Raw genomic sequence first — 20,192 nt, 5'->3', positions numbered from 1 at the left:
TAAACATTAGCATTGTTAAATTTAGTATACTGTAAATTGTTACTGATTTTTTCACAAAAATCTGTGAAGGAAACTGGCCTAATTCAATCAAATGGTTGTATATGGATCACAAAACATTTATTTTTAAGCATATTTAAACTAAAAATAATCCCTTTTACTCTGGCAGTAATACCTACAGTATGTGACGGATCTGTGGCTTCGTCCTGATCAGCTTCTCTCAGGTCTTGTGCGGCACTTCATTAACCCTTTAACGTCTGCTGTGCTGGTTGGGTGATGTTCAGCTTCTCTCACACCAGCTCCGTGGGGTTCAGACCTGGCAAGTTGCTGACTGAGCATGATAACGCCCTTCTCCAAACAACTACACACAACTAGTAACAATAATTTGGTGAAGTGTAAATTCTTCAAAAATAATCAAATACTGTCTTGGACACGTTCTCTCGTCATGTATCTGTGTGAAATATGAAAATCTCTTCCATTTTAAACCGGCCTAAATTGGCTGGCAGTAAAACGTTTGCTCCAGTTTCCAGCTGTATGTGACACATATACAGTATGTCAGCTGCGTGCTCAGCTGTCCTGGTCTGGGATCCCTTCATATAATGCTGTCAGGAAACCTACACTAGAGCAGGTCCCTGTTAGCATGATACTGCACACTGAATGACTCGCTTTGGAGCGATGACTGCTGGTATGGAACAGGGCTCTGAACATCAAAAAGATATTTCAGTGAACATCAGAAAACATTTCAGTCACATTTCAGCTTTAGTGTTTAAAAAGTATATTGGTATATGTTATGAAGTTTTACTTTTTATTCAGTATCTATCATTAACTCCAAAATGGGAAATGTTATACTTTCTATTGTATGTGATGGTAATGTCTCCAAGTAAGAAACCCACTTCGCCCTGCGGTGCAACGCATCAGCCACCAGGAGGATTCACTGTATGAGCAAACTACACAGCAGGTAAACGTGGTATCTGGAGGATCAAAGGAGGAGCATGACTGGTGAAAGAGCCCCAGTAAACAGGTGGCAGATGCAGCAGGCACCAGGCGAGCGAGCGAGCGAGACGAAAGAGAGGAGCAGCATAATTTGATCTGAGCCCACAGAGGGGGCAGCAGCGAGGAAGGCAGCCAACTACAACGGAGAAATGGAGCAGATGCTGCACGTAGGAGGCTGCGAGGTCCGTCGGTGCTGCTACCTGTCACCTAGCGAACGGCGACCGAGAGCTTCCAGAGCGCAGCATGTGCCCTGTCACACAAACCAGGAGAGACATTTCATTAAGCACTGATCAGACTGCAGAACTGTCGCTATGTGGCTCCTTAGGGTTTCATAAACTTAGCTGAAAGAAGTGATTCAGCAAAATGATGTTTTAATGTAAAATGCTTTAGATGAAGGACAGCAGTTTGAACAATACATTAAACATTATACATTATTATTATTATTATACAAGGAATCCATTCAGTAATTATAGGCATATTTAAAATGGACAAAAAGCCATTAAATGTTCTGATTTAAATAAAATAAATAGCACTACAGGTGCCTAATGTCTCCATTAGTGCAGTTCCTTAATAAATAAATTACAGTTTGATTCAGTTTGCTGCTCCTGTTTCTCCCAACACAATGGTGCCTCTAATCTCCTCATTCATCAGTAACAGCAGTATCTAACAGTGTTAAAACAAGCAGGGGCCGCAGAGCAGAATAAATTGCATGACCTAATTAACACTTCATTAGCCAAGCTTGGAGATGCTACCGTTGTCTTCTCCCACACGCCGCCATCGTAATACAATGACTGCTTCATGCAACTCCTCTCTGATGAGCATATCTGCTGCATGGATCATCTTTCCTGTAAAACATATGGCTGAAGGCAGTTAGTTTAACCTCACTGCCCTGTGAGCTGCTCTTACACATTGTCCAATGTCTGTTAACACAGTACAACATAGTCACTATTTATGGTGCATACATGCTAAGGACGGGTTTGGCCTTTGGCTTCAGCCAATGCAAGAAGTAGTGTGTAATTGCTGTCTAGGTTTTCCTTCATTAGTCTGTGACATCCCACACTTTGACCTGATGTTTCTTGACAGATGACCAGTGACACCGATGTGTTTATGCCTGGCATTTGTGTTGTCTCGACATCTTGTGAGTGCCGTGTTCAGTAGGCTCCACCACCCGTGCTGCAGTATCACACTCGTCAGATGGCGGTGGCGAACAGAAAGACCTGGATGAGTGGCATGACCTTCAGAGTTGAAAGGTCAGCGAGGACAGCCTGCCGTGTGCATGCAAAGAAAACACAAGTAAGAACTGCCATCTAAGTGCACACGGTGCCTAAAATCTCAGTTCTGTGAGGGGGCAGTAAAAAAACATCGCCACCCTTCCATAAGTGACATTTTTAAAGGTTTTAGAGACACACAGAATCACATGCATAATGATAATAATAATAATAATAATAATAATAATAATAATAATAATAATAATAATAATAATAATAATAATAATAATAATAATAATAATAATAATAATATTATGATGATGATGATGATGATAATGATGATGATGGCGGATCACTGTGAAACAAGTGACAAGCCATGTTTAAGAGTACACTGCTCCCCGCCCCTGTCCTTTTGGGATAGGTGAGAGATTAAATTTAGGGACCATCTCATGTTAAGCAAGAGGGTTTAATGTTTCAGCACTGGGTCTGACGTTCTAAATATAAGATAAGGAGCAGTATGTTATGATCTCTTCTGCCTGCTGGGGCAGGTGCTAAATGAGCCAGCATCTTAGACTAGCAGCTCAACCTGTCGCCCACCCCTGTGAGTCACAATGTAGTTTAACTCACTCAACTTTAGACGAAGAGGAGGGTGAGTCTTGGTTTCTGACACATAGTTGGACCCCACGACGGCAGCAGGTGCAGTAAACCGTGTAGGCGCACATAAGAATTACATTACCTGCTACTGTAATAATGCAACAACAGTGAAAGTGCAGAAGCTACCAGAGGATGCACTCGTGTTGGTTTAGAGGTGCTGGGACACGTTGAAAGACGAGAAATGGGGCGTGCTGGTAGGCTGGCACACAGGGACAGAGGCTAAGGGTTCTTAAGTGGCCGTTTCTTCAGACATGTGCATGCTGAAGACTGTGTTACTGGTACTGGCTGGTCATCAACTGCTATTTAGAGCTTTCCAGGGGTATGTGGGGGGGACAGGGAGAGGACTGGAACCAGAGTTTCAAATACACTCACACACACAGAGAGGTGAAGTATGAAATGGCTGTACCTCAGCTGAAGCCAGTGACGTTACTTCCATCAGGTTCTCGGCTCGGAAGGCGAACACGGCAGCTGCTAGGACTGAACAGAGATATTCAAAAAGAAAGGAAAGAGGAAACACAAAGGACAAGAGAGGTAGATGGTGAAAGAAAATTAAATTAGACATAAGAGAAAAAGGAGAGGTAGCAGACAAGCAACTTAGAAGATAGGGGGATTCTGGACAGTATGTGGATTGTCTGTACAGATGTCCGTACAGTACAGTATGTAGCTGAGGGTGAAGTGTGATACCTGCAACCACCTCTAGTGAATCATATCCAAGGATTCTGTCCCAGAGAAGAAGCAGCTGGTCAGTAGACAGGTAGCCAGAGAAAGCTCGGACCATCCACTTAAAGGCAATACGCAACCTGGTGACACATTCATCACATGCATTTGCACCTTGTACAGGGCAATTTCAGAGCTAGACACCTATATGAAAACATTGCATAAGCTGAAAGCTATAATACAATACAAAAAAAAATACAACATGCTTTGTATTGATTTGTGAAACGGGGCTCGGGAAATGTGCTCAATTAATGTGCTCTGATTTATGAGGGAATTGTGATTGCTTTAATTTACCACAAGATGGCAGTAGCCCAAACAGAATAACTGCTGACTACATGACTCCTGCACCATTAAAACAGCTGAGCACAGACAAACAGATAACTGTCATGGAAAGACAAAGCCTTGCACAGTATGTACCACCAGCAGATTAAAGAAGTGTTTGAACAAATGTAGATTCAAAGGCAGCACAGAAGAACCATAACCTGCTGCTTAGTGTACTAGAATATCTGGGCTGAATGAAAACCAGTGAAAACCCTGCATGACCAACACACACTCCCTGAGTCCCCAGAGTGACAAACTGCAGAGTCGTGGAAGAAAAAGGACATCGTGACAGATGTAAAAATTCCAGCAATTACATGCTGAGAAATGCTAAGGGCTGAGGAAGAGCTAGGAAAGATGCAGAAATTGAAGGCAGCTGTGGCCCCTTTGGGAACTGGAACACTGAGACCCTAAGCTGGCCAGCAGATTCCAGGCACAACATCCAAGATCATGCTAGGAACAACAAGGAACAGGACCCAAGACTGAATGCAGTAGGTGCCCACACAGTGGAGTGAGGCATTATTATACATGTGTGTATTTCTATACAGTATAAGTACATATGTGTCAATCAACATGATTCACAAAGGACACTCACGGCTGTGCACCGATCTGTCGGAGGTGGTAGAAGAGTTGAGGCAGGTGGGTTTGGAGGAGCTGCTCAAACTGCAAGCACAAAGACACTATACCCTGCAGGAGAAACGCATGTCACGCTAAGCGAAAGGCACACTGTCAACATTTAACAGTCACGCAAGCAAAGAGCTTACCGAGGGAGAAGAGGAGATGGAGTGGAGTCGGAAGAAATGCCGGATGTACAGTTCTCTGAACACGCTGTAGAGCTTTGATGGTTCGTTGTACAAGAAACACAAAGGTGCCACTGTGGGATGAAGACACAGCATCTGTAATGTGCTGCTGACGATGAGCGAAGGCTGCGCATTAACAGGTGCACCTATACTCACCATACATTGAAAATCCATGGAAAGGGATTACACCTGTTTGAATCACATGTTTAGGTCAGTGCTCCTTAAACAGCTAATAACAGAGATGTGATGAATAATTTGACCTTGCAAGCTTTGCGAACAGCACCATTCAAGCAAATCATACATCATCAGTACATATAAAATTATACGATGCTGATGTCAGGATGCAGGCTCACCGTTGGGAGGATAAACAACAGCACACTCCTCATTTCCTACTTTTCCTGTGAGACAAACACAAGGACATCAATAAGCATGGACCATGCCTGGCTTTCCCAATTACTCATCCCTTGTATCTAGAATTAACTTTGTGAGGGGTCATCTGAGTGAACGGCCCTTCCTGTGAGGTCATGGGATGCCTCACCCTGAATGTAGGATTTGGGAGGGGTGGCGCTGTTGTATTTGAAGTGCTCCAGGACGGCGGTGTCCCGGGAGAAGCACAGCAACACCTGAGGAAGAACCCACACGCACATTCATTTACATCAGGCAAATAGTGGATCAAACGCATGCTCATGCGACCTGGATTGAATGTACAGCGCATCATATCATATCCTGGCCTTACGTAACGCACAGCTGCAGCAGGAGGTAAAACTTGGCTGCTCCTGGGTAAAAATGCTATTAGAGCGGTACACCTTGAGTCAACGTCTCAGGATGTACCATGCAGACAATAACCTTGCCTCAAGTGGCTGCTCTTTCATGAAATTACTCCGTAAGTGGCTGCTTTTTCCATTACAGTTCCATTTCTGTCTTTTTCAGAACGGATTTCATTTCCATCAACCACTTACAATAGGTTACGTGGAGGCAGGAAATCATCTGTCCAGACAAAAGTGAACCAGGCAGCAATTTATAAAGCCTAAAATGACTGCGGATGACTGTCGCATGCGTTCAGGATGTCCTCTGCTTTACCATAAAAATCGTTTCAAACATTCCTCTGACACTGAATGTTTGACTTAAACTAAGTCTCCCCCGTTTCATGAGAACATAGCAGATCCTCACTAGGCGGTAAATGGATTCTTTCACTGCCTAGTGAATTTGCCATTGGTCAATATTGACAACAGTACTGTTGTAACACCTGTGTACTCGGCTGGCCGCCAGGGAGCACGGCATGTTATTAGCGGCTGAATAAACCAGCTGCCAAGGACATGCAGTATATGTCTTTATCAGCTGAGAGCAGAGGCAACCACAGGACCAATTAGCAGCAGGTTGTACTATTATTAACTACACAGAGAAGAATGCTCGTCATGTTGTCCAGTAACTGTCCTCATGTGGCTGATGTGACCATGGCAGTGAAAGGTATGTGAGATGATGGTGAACAAAGAAGATTACCTGATAGAGGAAATCTTCAAAGACAAAGTAGTAGTCATCGTTACTGGCAGTAAGCTTCACATCCTGATGGATGAAATGAAATCAAACTTGATTCAATAACCCAGGAAATCACAGCATTAACTAACAGCTTTTACAGCAACAAGGGCCTTCATGAATGCATGTAGGAACCTACTTTATAGATGAGGTTGTCTATCAGCAAGTCGTGTTGTATAACGCCAGCCTTCAGCTGTTCATAATGCATCACATCCTGAAAGAGCAAAGGGCCGGCATGTTTTAAACCAGGCACTGCGTTTTGACAAACGTCCCCGGTTCGAGACAGGTGATCATAAGTGAAGAGAAGAACAGGACACACAGAGACAGAAATGTGCTGCAGCAGCTGTGAAGCACCTTGGCAACGACCGGTGCTGCGGATGTGAGGAGAAGACGGAGGTGGTCATTTGACAGCTGAGGTGGGAGACTGAAATCATGGCAGTCAGCACGGGCAGAATCAGTCAAAGGAGGCTGAAATATGTGTTTCTAACACAGCTTTAGCAGAAGTCAAAGTGTGACTGAGCACTTTAAATATATAACTGGATAATAAAATAAATCTGAAAGAAAAAGGTTTATTAATTGATACGTAAATATTAGGGTTCCCGTGATGTAGTACGGCAGAGTAATTCAGTGTTTATATGAGCTCAACGGGGGGTGTTTCTTCTACGCATGAAGCAATTGTAGTAATTCTGCACAGCTCAAGTGAGAGAATTAACATTTTGACATTCACCGAGTCTGACTGCTTAATGTGTTTGCCCTCGTGCCATCCAGATCCCCGCTGACGCTCTCCAGAGCTCCGTCTGTCCCTTAACGCTCCCTCAGAATTCAATCTTCCCATCACAGGCATTGTTTTATCGACTTGGCCTCAGTGGGAGACTCTGGACTCCAGCGTTTACACAGCACTCTGCCACACAGGCAGACAGCTGCTCTGTTTGGGATAACTGCGCTAAATCGCTGGCATTTGATTATCTTAGCATTTGTACACATGGGACAAGCCACGGCCAGCTAAGATAAACAGCGCAGGGGCTAACACAGATTACAGCACTTGTAGGTCAGCTGGTATTTCACATGTTGGTTTTCGCTGGGCTGTGTAAATCCCCAGATACAACGTGAATGTCAGGATTCTCTGGAAATATGTGGAAAAGGGACAATTAACTGCACTTCGCTGCAGCTGAGAGCAGCAGCTTCAGTAAACACAGTTTGGGAATCACTACAGCTGTCTTCTAAAAAAGCGCCGACAGCTGACAGCTGCCACCAGCATGTTGTTGTGTGTGTGTGTGGTACCTGTGGCTGGTTAGTGGAGTTAAGGATGAGGGCCCACAGGTCTGCCCGGAGACCAGTGGGGCAGCCCTGCCTGCTGTACTGCTGCGCCGCTGCACTGTCCTGCTCCACAATCACTAGACAGGAGGACAAAACAAATGAGACACGCAAGACACAGGCGTGAACATGGAACCGAAAGGAAATCCATGTTTCCCCTCAATTTAATGGGCAGTAGCTGGAGATACTTGGGCTATCCTCGCACGGAAGTAATGACTCGGAGCAGAGGCTCACACCTTGCCTGTCTGAGAGCCTGCCAGACGAATTCTTTGGAGACTTCCTGGAGTCTCCGTTGGTTGCCTGGTGAAGCTCACAAGGACAATAGGATTTTGGGCTTTTGGGTAAAACAGGGCACTGAACTTGAAGTGGGATGTTGTGGTAAGGCAATGTTACAGCACTTTAGCCAAGGCAAATAAATAATTAGTAATAATAAGTAATTAAATAATTCATATTAGTATCTAAAAAAAAACTAATGAACGCATGTAGGTAACAGTCACTTCTGATTAATGTCAAGTAAAAGTTACACTAACTAATCTAATTTAAATCTGTGACAAAGCTAAAGCAAACTTAGGAAACCCATTTATGAATGTGTCCAACCAGCAGGAATAAACAGAAGGTTTTATGACACGCCAGTGAAATGAAACACTATGTACAAACAGCATATTGGTGTAGATTTGATTCTACAAGCACCAAAAACGCGGCCACTACAGATTTTCAGTTTACAGTAACCATCACATCAGTAAACCTGATCATCAGTTATCTGGCATTAATGTCAGTCTAACACACGTCAGATACCTTCCCTGTGTGTGGATTTCACAGGTTAACACTTTCATTCCAGCCCTCTAATACTGTACTAACACCAAAATCCTAACATTTCCCTTAAAAATAATTATTACATACACTAACTTCCCAAAAGAATTCTCAAATGTTGGAAACAACCTCTCATTCTACCCTAAATCTCTGCTGTGACAGTAGCCCAAAACACACAGCACTTGACTTAAGGTGCAGGCCAGTCATAACATAAACCAACACACTCCTTGTCTCTTAAATTTCCTATTTGAGTGCACTTAACTCTTGGCCTTGAACCCAGCTGGCAGCCGGGAGCCGATGCAGTCAACACCGACTGGAAGAGGACGGGGTCCTCGTGGCTGTGTGTATAAAGTACAGCCTGCGTTTTCAAGGCTGGGGTTGACTGATGTCTGATTGGTGTCCATAAAATGTTTAGTGTTTATGGTGTTTACACTGTGGCCATAGCACAGCAATGACCTAAGGTTACTGAGAGCAGCACCTGGGAGGGGGAAGAGAAGGATTCATGCACTTTTCTGTTCACACCTGGTGGTCAGTGTCTGACCTCCAAGTTACTGATAATAATTTACTAGTTAATAGTAGTTATTTTAAATTCTTGCTCACAGTGAGTATAAACAAAGAGAAAGAGCACTAACCTTTTTTCCCGATTTGAACATATTCATTTTCAAACAAGTCTACAAAGACAGGAACAAAATGAAATGAGTCAATGTGGAGCGGACAACACTATGAATCTAATTTTATCGCTTTGATTTACAAATACAGAGACAGGAGATACGTTTCTATTTCCAGACCTAAACACTAGATTGTAACAATGTCAATATCAGGACTTAAGAGATATTGTCTGAGAAATTCCAGACTTCCATGCAGCACAGGAAAGAACACAGGCTGATATGAGAGCAGTATGGTTGATACACTTCATCTTTCTAACGTGGCGTTCATTCGCTAAACTCATTTAGAAAACAACATTACCGTAGCGATTTAGTGTACGCAGGGACTTGTTTCTTCATTACTATCATCATGCCAATTGTCTTATCAACATGCCATTGGCAAATCTCATAAAATGCCACACTATCTAATTGAAGCAGCCCTTTTTTCTGAATACCTGGGTGAATGTGTGCGTGGTCATCAATCCCCAACTGCCCAGTTGTCAGGTTCAGCTCTGAGTACGCTCGTCGCTGAGAGGGTAAAAGAAGAACAGGTTTAGTCTCCACTGTGCACTTCAAAATCAGCGAATTAGCGTAGAGAACTCACAAAGTGGTTAAAAGAAAAAACTCTAAAATTTTGTTTTACTGTACAGTCTTTACTGTATTTAAGCATTTTAAGAATTTTTTGATGTGTGACTAGAACAAGCGTCATTTCTGTTACCTTTTAAACATCATAGTAATGAAAATACACAAATGGTGTGTCCCTACCAACTGTGGGATGTCTCTGACGTTGAGTGGAACTTGTATGAGACCCCAGTGGCTCCTGGGCCCGACGTCCTCGCTATTATCATGATTGGGATTCCGCAAACTGATTAACACCTATTTGAAAAAAAAGCATTAATGTAGTACAAATTAGTGCATTTTCTGTCTTAGCAACAACAAACTTTCTTACCTCCAAAAAGTCTTTGGGGGCGTAAACAGGCCTGAAGCGACTTAAATCTGCAGAGACATAAACATACATGAGTAGAGAGGAGGTCAAATGTACATGTTACATATGTAGCTTCAGAGCATGTTTTGGTAAAAGCTAGACTACACAAATATGTCCAGTCATGACATTCATATCATCAACTTGAACCATGTTGACTTCATTCTGCACGGTAGTGGCTGGCGGCTTTCACAGAAGCCGAAGGATCAGTACAGGACGGCTCAGGCACGCTCAGCCAACATGAAGAGGAACTTCCATCTAATGTCTGAGCAGCGCAGCAGTAAATTATGACCGGTGTCATCCCAAAACGAGGGAACATTAAGGTTCTGGGCGGAAGGAGGGGTGTAGCGCCATCCAAGGAGTCTGGACAGCTTCTATATTCACAGTCTGAAGTGTTTATAGCCAGGGACAGGACCGAGTCTTAAATGTTATTATACACTGTTAAGTTGTGATAGCATTGTTAGGACACTAAGGTACCGTGGGCTCTGTACATGTACTACTATCTCGACCAGAAAAAGTTTGATTCACCGAGAAAAATATGGTTGTACTGCATATTTTCCCCTTCACCATAAAGCAGAGACGATAACTAAGACATGCCGCAGGTCGAGACGTACAGTAAATACAAACATGGAAGTAGATGTGGTTCAGAGATGGTTACACTGATGTACAAGTACAAGTACACAGCAGCTAATAACTTATGATGACTGATGCACCAGTGCACAGGCACATCAACACTAATCTTTCACAAAAGGCAGATTGCTCTCTGGGCCAAACCCCTGGGTAGTGTCTGCAGACCTGATTCATCTGTGCCCATCTCGTTCCATTTATTGGTGAGCTCCTTCTGCTCCACTGCAGGCCTCTGCGGAGTGGACGGAAATAGAGGGTATCAACAAACAAATGCCATGCAGCCGGACCAGAACCAATCGTGAGCCTGTCACAATGGAGATGTACTTCTTTGGTCATGAAAACAATCGCGTGCGCACACAGCCAAACAACGCTAGCGATGAATAGATTTCAAACAGCGCTGCCTGCTTCTAATCAGTGGAAAGGTACAGAATCCATGTTTAGCCTCTCTGAGCAGGGCTTAAATAGCTTGACTGCTGTAAATGTAGTTTCATTTCTTTAGACTGGTTCATTTATCTAGAATGTAAAAATCTAATCAAGAGCTTAGAAGCACGATGACAGACAATGTTTTACTTACTTTACGAGCCAGGGGCACTTCCAGTTCAGTGCTCATGCTGTTCAGGCTTTTGAGGACGCGTTTCTCCCAGTTGGCCTGTGTAGAAGAGCACACACACCCGCATTTGGCTTCAGATACGGCTTTACAAATTCATGATTTGATCGCCAAAAAAAAAAAACGAAAAAAAAACACAGAGTCAGAAAAAGAGGAGTGAGGAGCTAAAAGAAGACAGACTGACTTGTGCCTTCCGCATGTAGGCCAGCGGCTCTTTGAGATGCTCTGGAGGGGCCGAGGGATGGCTCGGGGGCAGCTGCCTGGAATAAGCAAACAGAAGAGCAGGGATCCAGGGTTTAACGCTGATTAGCAAATCTATAATTATGCCACTGTTCATTTACTGAAAGCAGCTTTGACAAACTGAAGCCAAAAAGGACACGAACATGTCATATTAGAAAGTGCTTAAAAGAAGTATGCTGTCAAACAAAAGGAAAAATAAAATGTTAAGATTGCTCCCAAGACTCTCACCATTAGCTCCCTGCATTCGGAAACTTAAGAGTCACGACACATTATTACATATCATTTGAACAGTAGCTATGCTCTGGGCATACGGAATGAGTCAACGTCTCAGTTCATTAAACTGGGCTCAACCTAATGTAAACACCTATGAGAGCATAGAGGTCTGAGTAATGATCAGAAAAGTGGTATTAGTCAGTGTTTTAAGTTGACCTTTTAAAGCAAAGCTACTGGCGCTCAGCCTCAAGAGAGAAGTGATGTTACTCCCAAAGTCAAATCTGTTTTGGTTTTCACCTACGCTGTTATATTGTAAATATGGTATTGATAAAAAAGGAGTTTACATATACATTTTACTTAAAAGTACTTAATGTAATAGTGTATTTGCCCTCAGATACAAATTGGTTTTGAAGCTATTTCTAATGTACTGTACACTGAGAAATCTGTGAAATCACAGCAGCACATGTCTTTTTTTGTTATACCTTTATGGAAAAATGTTGGCCTAAATACTGTATGTTAGACTGGCTCCAGCACCCCCATGAGCCTAATAGGAAAAGCTGTTAAGATAATGGATGAATGAATGCTGTCTATTAAAAGGAGCCCTGTGACAGGTGAGCTGTCCTTGAACAGGGCTCGCATCCAGTGACAACTGGGACTGTTGCCTAACAGCAAAGCCAGCTCAGATGACAACTGGATTGGAACGATTGTCCACATGTTGAATATCAGAAGTATCTATTCAAAATTACCACTAGAGCACATGTTTATGATTTAGTTAGATAATATATAAGTCTATACCATGTTAAAAGCCTATAATGCACTTGTAGAAGTGCCTGGGTTTGAACAGACAAGCCCCCAAGAAGACGCAGGACACGCTTAAAGGGAAATGTCTCCTGGCTGCTCTGGGAACATCTTGGCATCTCCCAAGGAGAGCTGCAGGGGTTGGAGTCCATGGAGAGACAAGGTTGGAAGGTTGGGAGTGGGGTTTGCATTTGTGTGGGTTTTCTAGATAGTCCTGCTTCCTCCACTGTACAAAGACATGCAAGTAACCGGTGAACCTTTGTAGCACATGGGTCTGAATGTAAATGTGAATGGCTGCCTGTGCCCGTGTGTTGGTGAGAGTCCAGGTCGTACCACACCTCTCACCCAGTGACAGCTAGGTTTGGCTGCAGCACCTCTGCAACCCTTAACAGGAACAGCAATCAGGATAATGGGTGGAGGGCAATTAAAGCAGCAACACAGAATGCAATCAGAAATATTGTATATGTCACATGGGTCACATCTCCAGCTTGACCTGTCACGTATCAAATGTCACTTACACGTGCAGTTCTCTGTACACAGCATTCTGTAGCTTCTTCTCCCAGCCTGTAAGACCATACGATGGGTTAATATCACCTCACGTACAGATAAATGCTCTCACATCAGTATTAACGACTCACCTGATGTTTTGAGGAAACAGCGCACGTCCTCTTTAAGAGACTCCAGTTTAATCTCAGGTTGGTGTAAACACTCCTTCAAAGCGGTTAGAACACGACGGAAAACACGGGTGAATGTTAAGTACACGCCGCTAAGGACGCTGGCAGGCGCACCGTTAGCCACATGCTAAGCTAGCCGCTCACCTTGGCTTGCCTCTCTATCTGGGAGTGTAGATGGCTCCCCCTCAGCCGCTGGACGACGTGAGCGATGGTCAGTGACAGCTCCGCGCCTTCGTCCATGCTCCGTCTCACAGCGCGTTAGCTTCGACGGACGCCCGCGAGCACACGCTGCAGCAGCCGAGTGGACGGTAACACGGGCAGCCAGCGACCTGCTGATGCACCGCGCACCGGCAACGCAGCAGCGCTCGCCGCCCCCTGCGGAGGTTACCTAGCAACTGAGGAGCATCGGCTCACGCGCGCCGGAAACAAGAACGCTGGACTTTGGTTCCGCCCTGAAAAAATACAGAATTCAGACCTTTTAGTTAATTAAATGTATATTCATTGTTATTATTTAAATCCAAGATAATGAACGCGAGGCTTACAAATATGCATATGCGACTTTATTGTGATTTAACAGACTGAACACGGTACAAGTCCCCTTGAAATCACATGCTAACCTTACTGGGAGGATACTCAGCTTTAACTACTGAACCATACCAACGTACCCTGATAGTTCTGGAACTTTACACCTTTACAAAATAATCTAAAATGTAATTTTTCTCTTACATGGGGTTGTTGTATAATTTAAAAGCACTTAATGTAGATGTACCTTAATGTACTTTTTGAAAAGACAGTGTAGTAATAAACCTTTACTGAAATAAGCACATTTTACTATAATAAAGTCAGACCATTCACATTCTACAGAAGCTGTGAATGAGATATTACTGACTCAACTATGACTGGTTTGTGCGACTGCATCTGTATAAAGGCCTGGTTTCTGCTCTACATAAATATACCAGGACATTAGACTAACGTCACTGATGCAGGCCTATGTTTGTAATTTGTTGTAGCTTCATAATCCTTTTATTTAAATATTATCACCCTCGCTGAAACAAACTTATTTCTTAGTTGTAAAGACATATGCAGTTGGCCTAATTTGTCTATTATTCATAATGTTACATTAGGCCAGTTGTGTGGTGTGCACTGTACATTACTAAGACTTTACAACAGTTTTAAAGTCACCCGCTGCTTCGTTACATAGAGTGTTGTTCAGTCACATCTCTCTTTCCATCCATCAGAACAATTACAGCCTGGCTCAGTGGTTTCCCATATCGTTGCTGGCGTGTACTGTACATGAAATGCCACAGCAGGGAACGACAGACGATGACACGTGGACATCAGACTTGGCACCGGGAATTACACGAATCACACCGCAGGGTTCAAAAGGCGCAGCATCTCCTGTGCCACCGTGATTGATGACTGGATGCTTCATCAAAAAAAACAGAAAGAAAGGCAGGCGCTGACTCGCACGGAGCCCGAAGGAGGGCTGAGCCCCTCAAGAATCTGTCCACATGTCGTCAGTGGCTGGAACCGCTGAGCGTTAGTGGAGCGCGGCGCAGCACAGCGAGCGCGCACGGAAACTTGGAGCCACGGCGACGCGTTATCCGCTTTCTTACTTGACCCGGCGGTTGTGTAGGATTTCGCCAGTCATGTCGTCTGGGACATTTTCGCTTGCAAAACCATGACGAAGTGTGCGTCTTTTACGCACCTCACAGAGCCATAGAAAACAAGGCGAAATGGAGACGTTCACGATCCACGACATGCTCCTGAATTCTACTGACCTCAACAAGATTTTGTGCAGTTTTGGGATCAGGAATATTTCAGAATGCGAGAGCGAGCAGGACACCTCACCCGAACCTAAAGGTACCGTCACTTCACGTGTTATATTGTAACAAACGTTATCCACATTTACGCCCAGACCCATTTAACAGAGAGTTCTGCTGTTTCCTATAAATTAAAGGCGGCTATTTGAGCAACTGCTCGAGGCGCTCGCGTCCGTGCGCATTACGCATATGGCTCAAGTCCTCCGTGAAGCTAATGTATTCTGCTCTGTGTTAGTGTGACACATCTGTTGTCACTGTACAGTAGTTCAGACAGTCTCAAGTGAACAGAACCGGCATCCAGCATTTCACAGCCTCACAAAGACACCAGTGGCTCAAAGTCTGTGCATTTCCCTCAATACAAATATTAAGAGTCTATGCAAAAGTGTCAAATAGCTTTTTTCCCTTATGTTTGTGATATGCACACACTGACTAATGGATGTCGCCTATGTGTGTGCAGATATATGGGAACAACCAACCTAAATATTGGAGACATTTGCTTCTAGGCAGACCTGAACATGATGTGTGGGAGAGAATGAGTCAGATAATATTCATAACACATATTAGAACTGACATGAGTTTGTTTGTGTGTCTCGTCTCAGACATCGACCAGACGGTGCGGATTGTTCTTTACAGCCTCATCTTCCTCCTCAGTGTCCTGGGCAACAGCCTCATCATCGCGGTCCTGGTGAGGAACCGGCGCATGAGGACCGTCACCAACCTCTTTCTATTGTCTCTGGCCGTCAGCGACCTGATGGTGTCCCTGGTGTGCATCCCCTTCACCCTCATTCCCAACCTCATGAGGGATTTCATCTTCGGCACTGGGATATGCAAACTGGTCATGTACTTCATGGGTGAGTGCAGAAATGGTCAAATGTTTTTCACATCTTAATGTGGCACTGAGTCAGAATTCTTTCACCCAAGAAGAGTTTAGTACTGCAATTTATCAAATTTCTGCAAATCCAATATGGATTTCTTTAAACTTCTAATATGTCTGCCATATGCACTGTAATAAGATTAAAATCTTTATGATTGTTTTGATTCTGTTCGGGAGAGACTGAAAAAAGAAATACTGTCCTCACCATTGGAATCAAAGTAGTAATAACTTTATTTGAACTGCATAAATGTGACTTTGCAGGATGTTTGTGCAGTGTTGGACGCTGGACGTCATTCAAAATATGTATATATCTCACTGATTGTACAGATCCACAGAGCCCCAAATGATCGGTGACACGCAATGAGGTCATTCCGGTTCTGTGGTCATCATGTTGTATTTACCTGCGACAAGCCAAAACCTCTCCTTTAAGTTTATACAACAACCTTCACCGCAGTGGCTGAAGTGAGGGTGAGGTACGATAAACTGTAAAAGTTTAACAAGCTGACAAGATTTGGGGCTGTATATATTATAGGCTGGCATTGAATTATTTTGACTTGTTTCCCAACCTGTGAAATGCAGAGGACATAAACAAAGGCTTTATGATCTAATCAATTCAATTCAATTCAATTTTATTTTATTTATATAGCGCCAATTCACAACAAAGTTATCTCAAGGCACTTTACAAGGTAAGGTTTAAGACTACAACTAAACCCAACAGAGCCCACATATACAGTACATGTAGCAAGCCTTCAATTACAATTTGACAGCAATAGTGGAGAGTAAAAACTCCCTCTCTAACAAGGAACAAAGCTCCAGCAGAACCAGGCTGGACGTGGGCGGCCATCTGCCTCGACCGGTTGGGGTGAGGGGAGAGAGAGAAAAGCACAGCAACAACAAGCAACAACAGAGCACAGGCAGGATGGTTGGACCAGAGACTAGACACAGGATGGTGGACCAGGGACCAGGGACTGGACACGGGCAGGGTGGTTGGACCAGAGACTGGACACAGACAGGATGGTTGGATCTGCAGCTGCCCATCACAGACACAGCTCTGAGTCCAGTGATACCTGTAGTAGCAGCCCAGCGCTCTGAGAACGAAGCGTTCTGCTGGGAGCATAAGGAGCTATGAAGATGAAGAGAAATGATTCTAGGTTTATTATTCTTATTTAATTTTTTAGTACAGACTAAATCTCCCGTAGCCTGACAGCCTCAAAGGAGACGAATCATTGCGTCAGGGGTGTGACTCACCCGGCTTCATTCTTCTTTGTCTAGATTTCTGCTGAGGGGCGTCTCGGTACACTTGTTAAAAATCGTGCACCTTTGCTAATATTTTATCATCGTCTAATTAAAAGTCCGCTTGGAAATGTTATTTTCAAGACTCTCCTTACTTCCTGTTGCTCTGTTTAGCTGTTGGATGAGTTCACAGTCGCCCATTTGTCATCCGTGTTTATCTGTTTGTGTGTCGCTCGGCTCAGACTGTACACAGCAGTAATGTGGATGTATTTCTGGGGCGTCTTGTTTGTAAGTGTGTTAACGGTGATGTGGCAGCAGAGCAGGATGCACTGTCTCAGCTCAGCGGTTCAATTTAATGGGACAAAACAGTGTCTCATTGCATCACAAACATTTCAGCGAACGCGGCGGCATTTTGTGAGCGCGACAATTGCGCTGGGTGTTAAAAGGCCCCTGGCACAGGAAGAAACCCCAAGATAAAGGGCAGCGGTGGCTCATTAAAGGAGCACTTCAGACATTTAAATATTATTTTGATGTTTTGCTTAGACTTTAAGAGTTTGTCTTCCCATCAAATACGAAGGTATAGCCAAGAGGCTGTTAGCTTAGCTTAGCATAAAGACTGCTGTCAACAACTAGTTGTTTTAAGGTATAACTGATACATGTTAGTTACTTTACATATACACCTTTTGTTGGAATACGATATGTGCAAAAACCCAGCTATAAAAATGGCATGTTGTGGATGTAAATTGCTGGTTTAGCTAAGCTAGCTAGCCATGCTAGCTTGATATTAATCAGTTCTATGACAGCGGGCTCGTTCTCTTATCCACCTTTAGCCATGGAGGGCAGACAAAGTCATTCTTTTGAAATATGATCACTTTAATAAACATTAGCTAATTTTGTGTAGCGCTAACTATGAAGCTTGCTGCTTTTTAGCTCAGCTGAAACATAAACGTAAACATTCATTCTCCTTCTGCCCATATTAAAGTGGAGGATGCTATCAGAACTCACCTCTGACACCTCCGTCCGGGCTTTTCCAACCCGTGCAGGAGTCTCGGTGAGCGTGTCCACCTTCAACCTGGTGGCCATCTCCCTGGAGCGCTACAGCGCCATCTGCAACCCGCTGACCTCCAGGACGTGGCAGACCAAGTCTCACGCCGCCAAGGTCATCACGGCCACGTGGGCAGCGTCCTTCATCCTGATGCTGCCGTACCCCATCTCCAGCGCCCTCAAGCCCTTCACGCGCCTCAACAACAGCACCGGGCACATGTGCCGCCTGGTGTGGCCCAACGACACCATCCAGCAGTCCTGGTGAGCTGAACATTAGTGGGCGTGGAGCGCAGCGCAGACTCAGGCTGACCCGCATCTCTGGCAGGTACGTGTCCCTGCTGCTGCTGCTCTTCCTGATCCCGGGGATCGTCATGATGACGGCCTACGGACTCATCTCCCTGGAGCTGTACCGGGGCATCAAGTGTGAGCTGAACAACAGGAAATCTGGCAGAGGTACAGGTACAATAAAACAAACCTACATTTGTTTGTTCGCCGTTCTATTTGCTACCTATTATGCTGCTGTGTTTGGCTCTCCTGTGCTCTCGCGTAACAGACAGACAGTCCAGCACGGGCAGCATCAAGCCAGGCGACAGCGACGGCTGCTACCTGCAGCCGTCCAAAAAGAAGAGCATCACAGCGAGCCACTCGGGCAGCAAGCCGATGCTGGGCCGCGTGTGCAGCAGCAACTCCACGGCCAACCTGATGGCCAAGAAGCGCGTGATCCGCATGCTCCTGGTCATCGTCTTCCTCTTCTTCCTGTGCTGGACCCCCGTCTTCGTGGTCAACGCGTGGCAGGCCTTCGACCGCCGCTCCGCCTACCGCCTGACGGGCGCCCCCATCTCCTTCATCCACCTGCTGTCCTACACCTCCGCCTGCGTCAACCCCATTATCTACTGCTTCATGAACAAGCGCTTCCGCCAGGGCATGCTGGCCACCTTCACCTGCTGCAGGTGCTTCGGGAGGAGCGAGGCAGCGGGCGGCGCGCTGCGGAGGTCGTCCGGAAGTGGAGCCACCAAAGGGGAAGCGGGCAAGTCGAGGTCGGGGCCCGCGACCAACGAGCAGAATGGTCACGCTGCACCCGGTGGATCCATCACCCGCTACACCGGCATCCGCGCGTCGGCCTGGAGCGAGCTGACCTGACCTGACCTGTCCTGGACTGATGCAGCTGTGCGTGAGAGAATGTGTGTGTTTTAATGTAAAGCCCCCGCAGTGATTATAGGAGCCTCTCCAGCAGCCACGTTGCTTTAGCTTGGCATGTGATGTAACACGGGTACAGTACGCAATGAAGTGCTCAACACAAGCAGATGTTTCCCTGAAGCTTGCAGTGCCCAGGGTGGTTGACGGATGCCTGATCGTATGAAACCACACACAGCTTCATGGAGCAAACCCTCATTAATGTAGTTTTCCTTTCTATATATTCGCTTTAAACGCCAGTATGCTTTTATTTTGAAATGATCTTTAATAAAAAGAAATCCCACCACGGTCTGACTCAATAAACCTCATCCAACTGGTGCAATTAGGCGAAAGTAGTCTCTCATAGTCCACGTGTTGGGAATAAAAGCGATTAAATAGCCACTAAATGGACCTTAAGGTAACGGTGAGTCATCAGCTTCTGCTTTCTGAGGCTTCTCAACCCTGTTACATGTAACAGCCTCTCAGCGCTTTGCCTCCTAATTCAACCCTTTTAAACGATGAACACGGATCCTATTCCTCTAATGTTCTCATCATGTCACACGTTGCATTATTTGCTGTTTTAAAGAGTAAGAGGACAGAACTGGTCTCCACACAGGCCTGTTATCAGTGACTGTGAGACAGTTTTATAGTGGTCTTACGGCTTCAAAACAATCTTCCAGTACACATAGTTCTGCACTCGTCCTTGACCCACAGCATGTACTATGGAAACTGAAGAGATTTTATCATTTTGTGGGAATTTAAACACCTGTCACCACATATTCCTGGAATCACCCGCCTGTGTTGTGTCCTTCAATGACTAGGTTGCAGGTTTAGTTGCATGGCTTCAGTACTGGTCTGACATTTGGATTTCCAGGCGTTTGATTTTATCTTTATGTAGCCTCTTTAACCTGACGGC

The 20,192-nt window shown here is 44.8% G+C and overlaps 2 protein-coding genes across 10 annotated transcripts; one reads left to right on the top strand and one right to left on the bottom strand.

Moving 5' to 3' along the window:
- Nucleotides 1–1,344: 1,344 nt before the first annotated feature.
- On the bottom strand, nt 1,345–13,538 carry tbc1d19 (TBC1 domain family, member 19). Of its 4 annotated transcripts, none has more exons than XR_008696680.1 (22): nt 13,274–13,538; nt 13,094–13,166; nt 12,974–13,019; nt 11,389–11,464; nt 11,172–11,246; nt 10,766–10,829; nt 9,938–9,984; nt 9,754–9,864; nt 9,444–9,516; nt 8,977–9,015; nt 7,502–7,614; nt 6,360–6,434; nt 6,188–6,250; nt 5,226–5,310; nt 5,041–5,085; nt 4,844–4,876; nt 4,652–4,761; nt 4,483–4,574; nt 3,537–3,652; nt 3,259–3,329; nt 1,953–2,255; nt 1,345–1,835 (listed from the first exon to the last, which is right to left on the bottom strand). XR_008696680.1 is itself a non-coding variant. In XM_029168270.3 (21 exons), exons 1-21 carry the CDS (start codon nt 13,367–13,369, stop codon nt 2,181–2,183), a joined length of 1,578 nt encoding a protein of 525 aa, XP_029024103.1. In that variant the 5' UTR covers nt 13,370–13,538; the 3' UTR covers nt 1,345–2,180. The 4 variants fall into 4 exon arrangements, 2 of the variants coding, with proteins under 2 accessions (XP_029024103.1, XP_055370644.1); XR_008696681.1 differs by having other exon boundaries at nt 2,057–2,255; XM_029168270.3 differs by having other exon boundaries at nt 1,345–2,255.
- On the top strand, nt 6,040–19,583 carry cckar (cholecystokinin A receptor). Of its 6 annotated transcripts, none has more exons than XM_029168325.3 (5): nt 14,417–14,992; nt 15,552–15,803; nt 18,103–18,364; nt 18,429–18,562; nt 18,657–19,583. In XM_029168325.3, the coding sequence occupies exons 1-5, from the start codon at nt 14,866–14,868 to the stop codon at nt 19,241–19,243; spliced, it is 1,362 nt and encodes a 453-aa protein (XP_029024158.1). In that variant the 5' UTR covers nt 14,417–14,865; the 3' UTR covers nt 19,244–19,583. The 6 variants fall into 6 exon arrangements, with proteins under 6 accessions (XP_029024148.1, XP_029024178.1, XP_029024139.1 ...); XM_029168335.3 differs by having other exon boundaries at nt 14,430–14,992; nt 18,429–18,556; XM_029168315.3 differs by lacking the exon at nt 14,417–14,992 and adding an exon at nt 6,040–6,154 and having other exon boundaries at nt 18,429–19,583.
- Nucleotides 19,584–20,192: the final 609 nt, after the last annotated feature.

This window comes from Betta splendens, chromosome 2 (genome assembly GCF_900634795.4).
Source record: "Betta splendens chromosome 2, fBetSpl5.4, whole genome shotgun sequence".
Taxonomy (NCBI): Eukaryota; Metazoa; Chordata; class Actinopteri; order Anabantiformes; family Osphronemidae; genus Betta; species Betta splendens.
The sequence above is the reverse complement of the archived record's forward strand: the minus strand, read 5'-3'. Positions and strand labels throughout refer to the sequence as shown.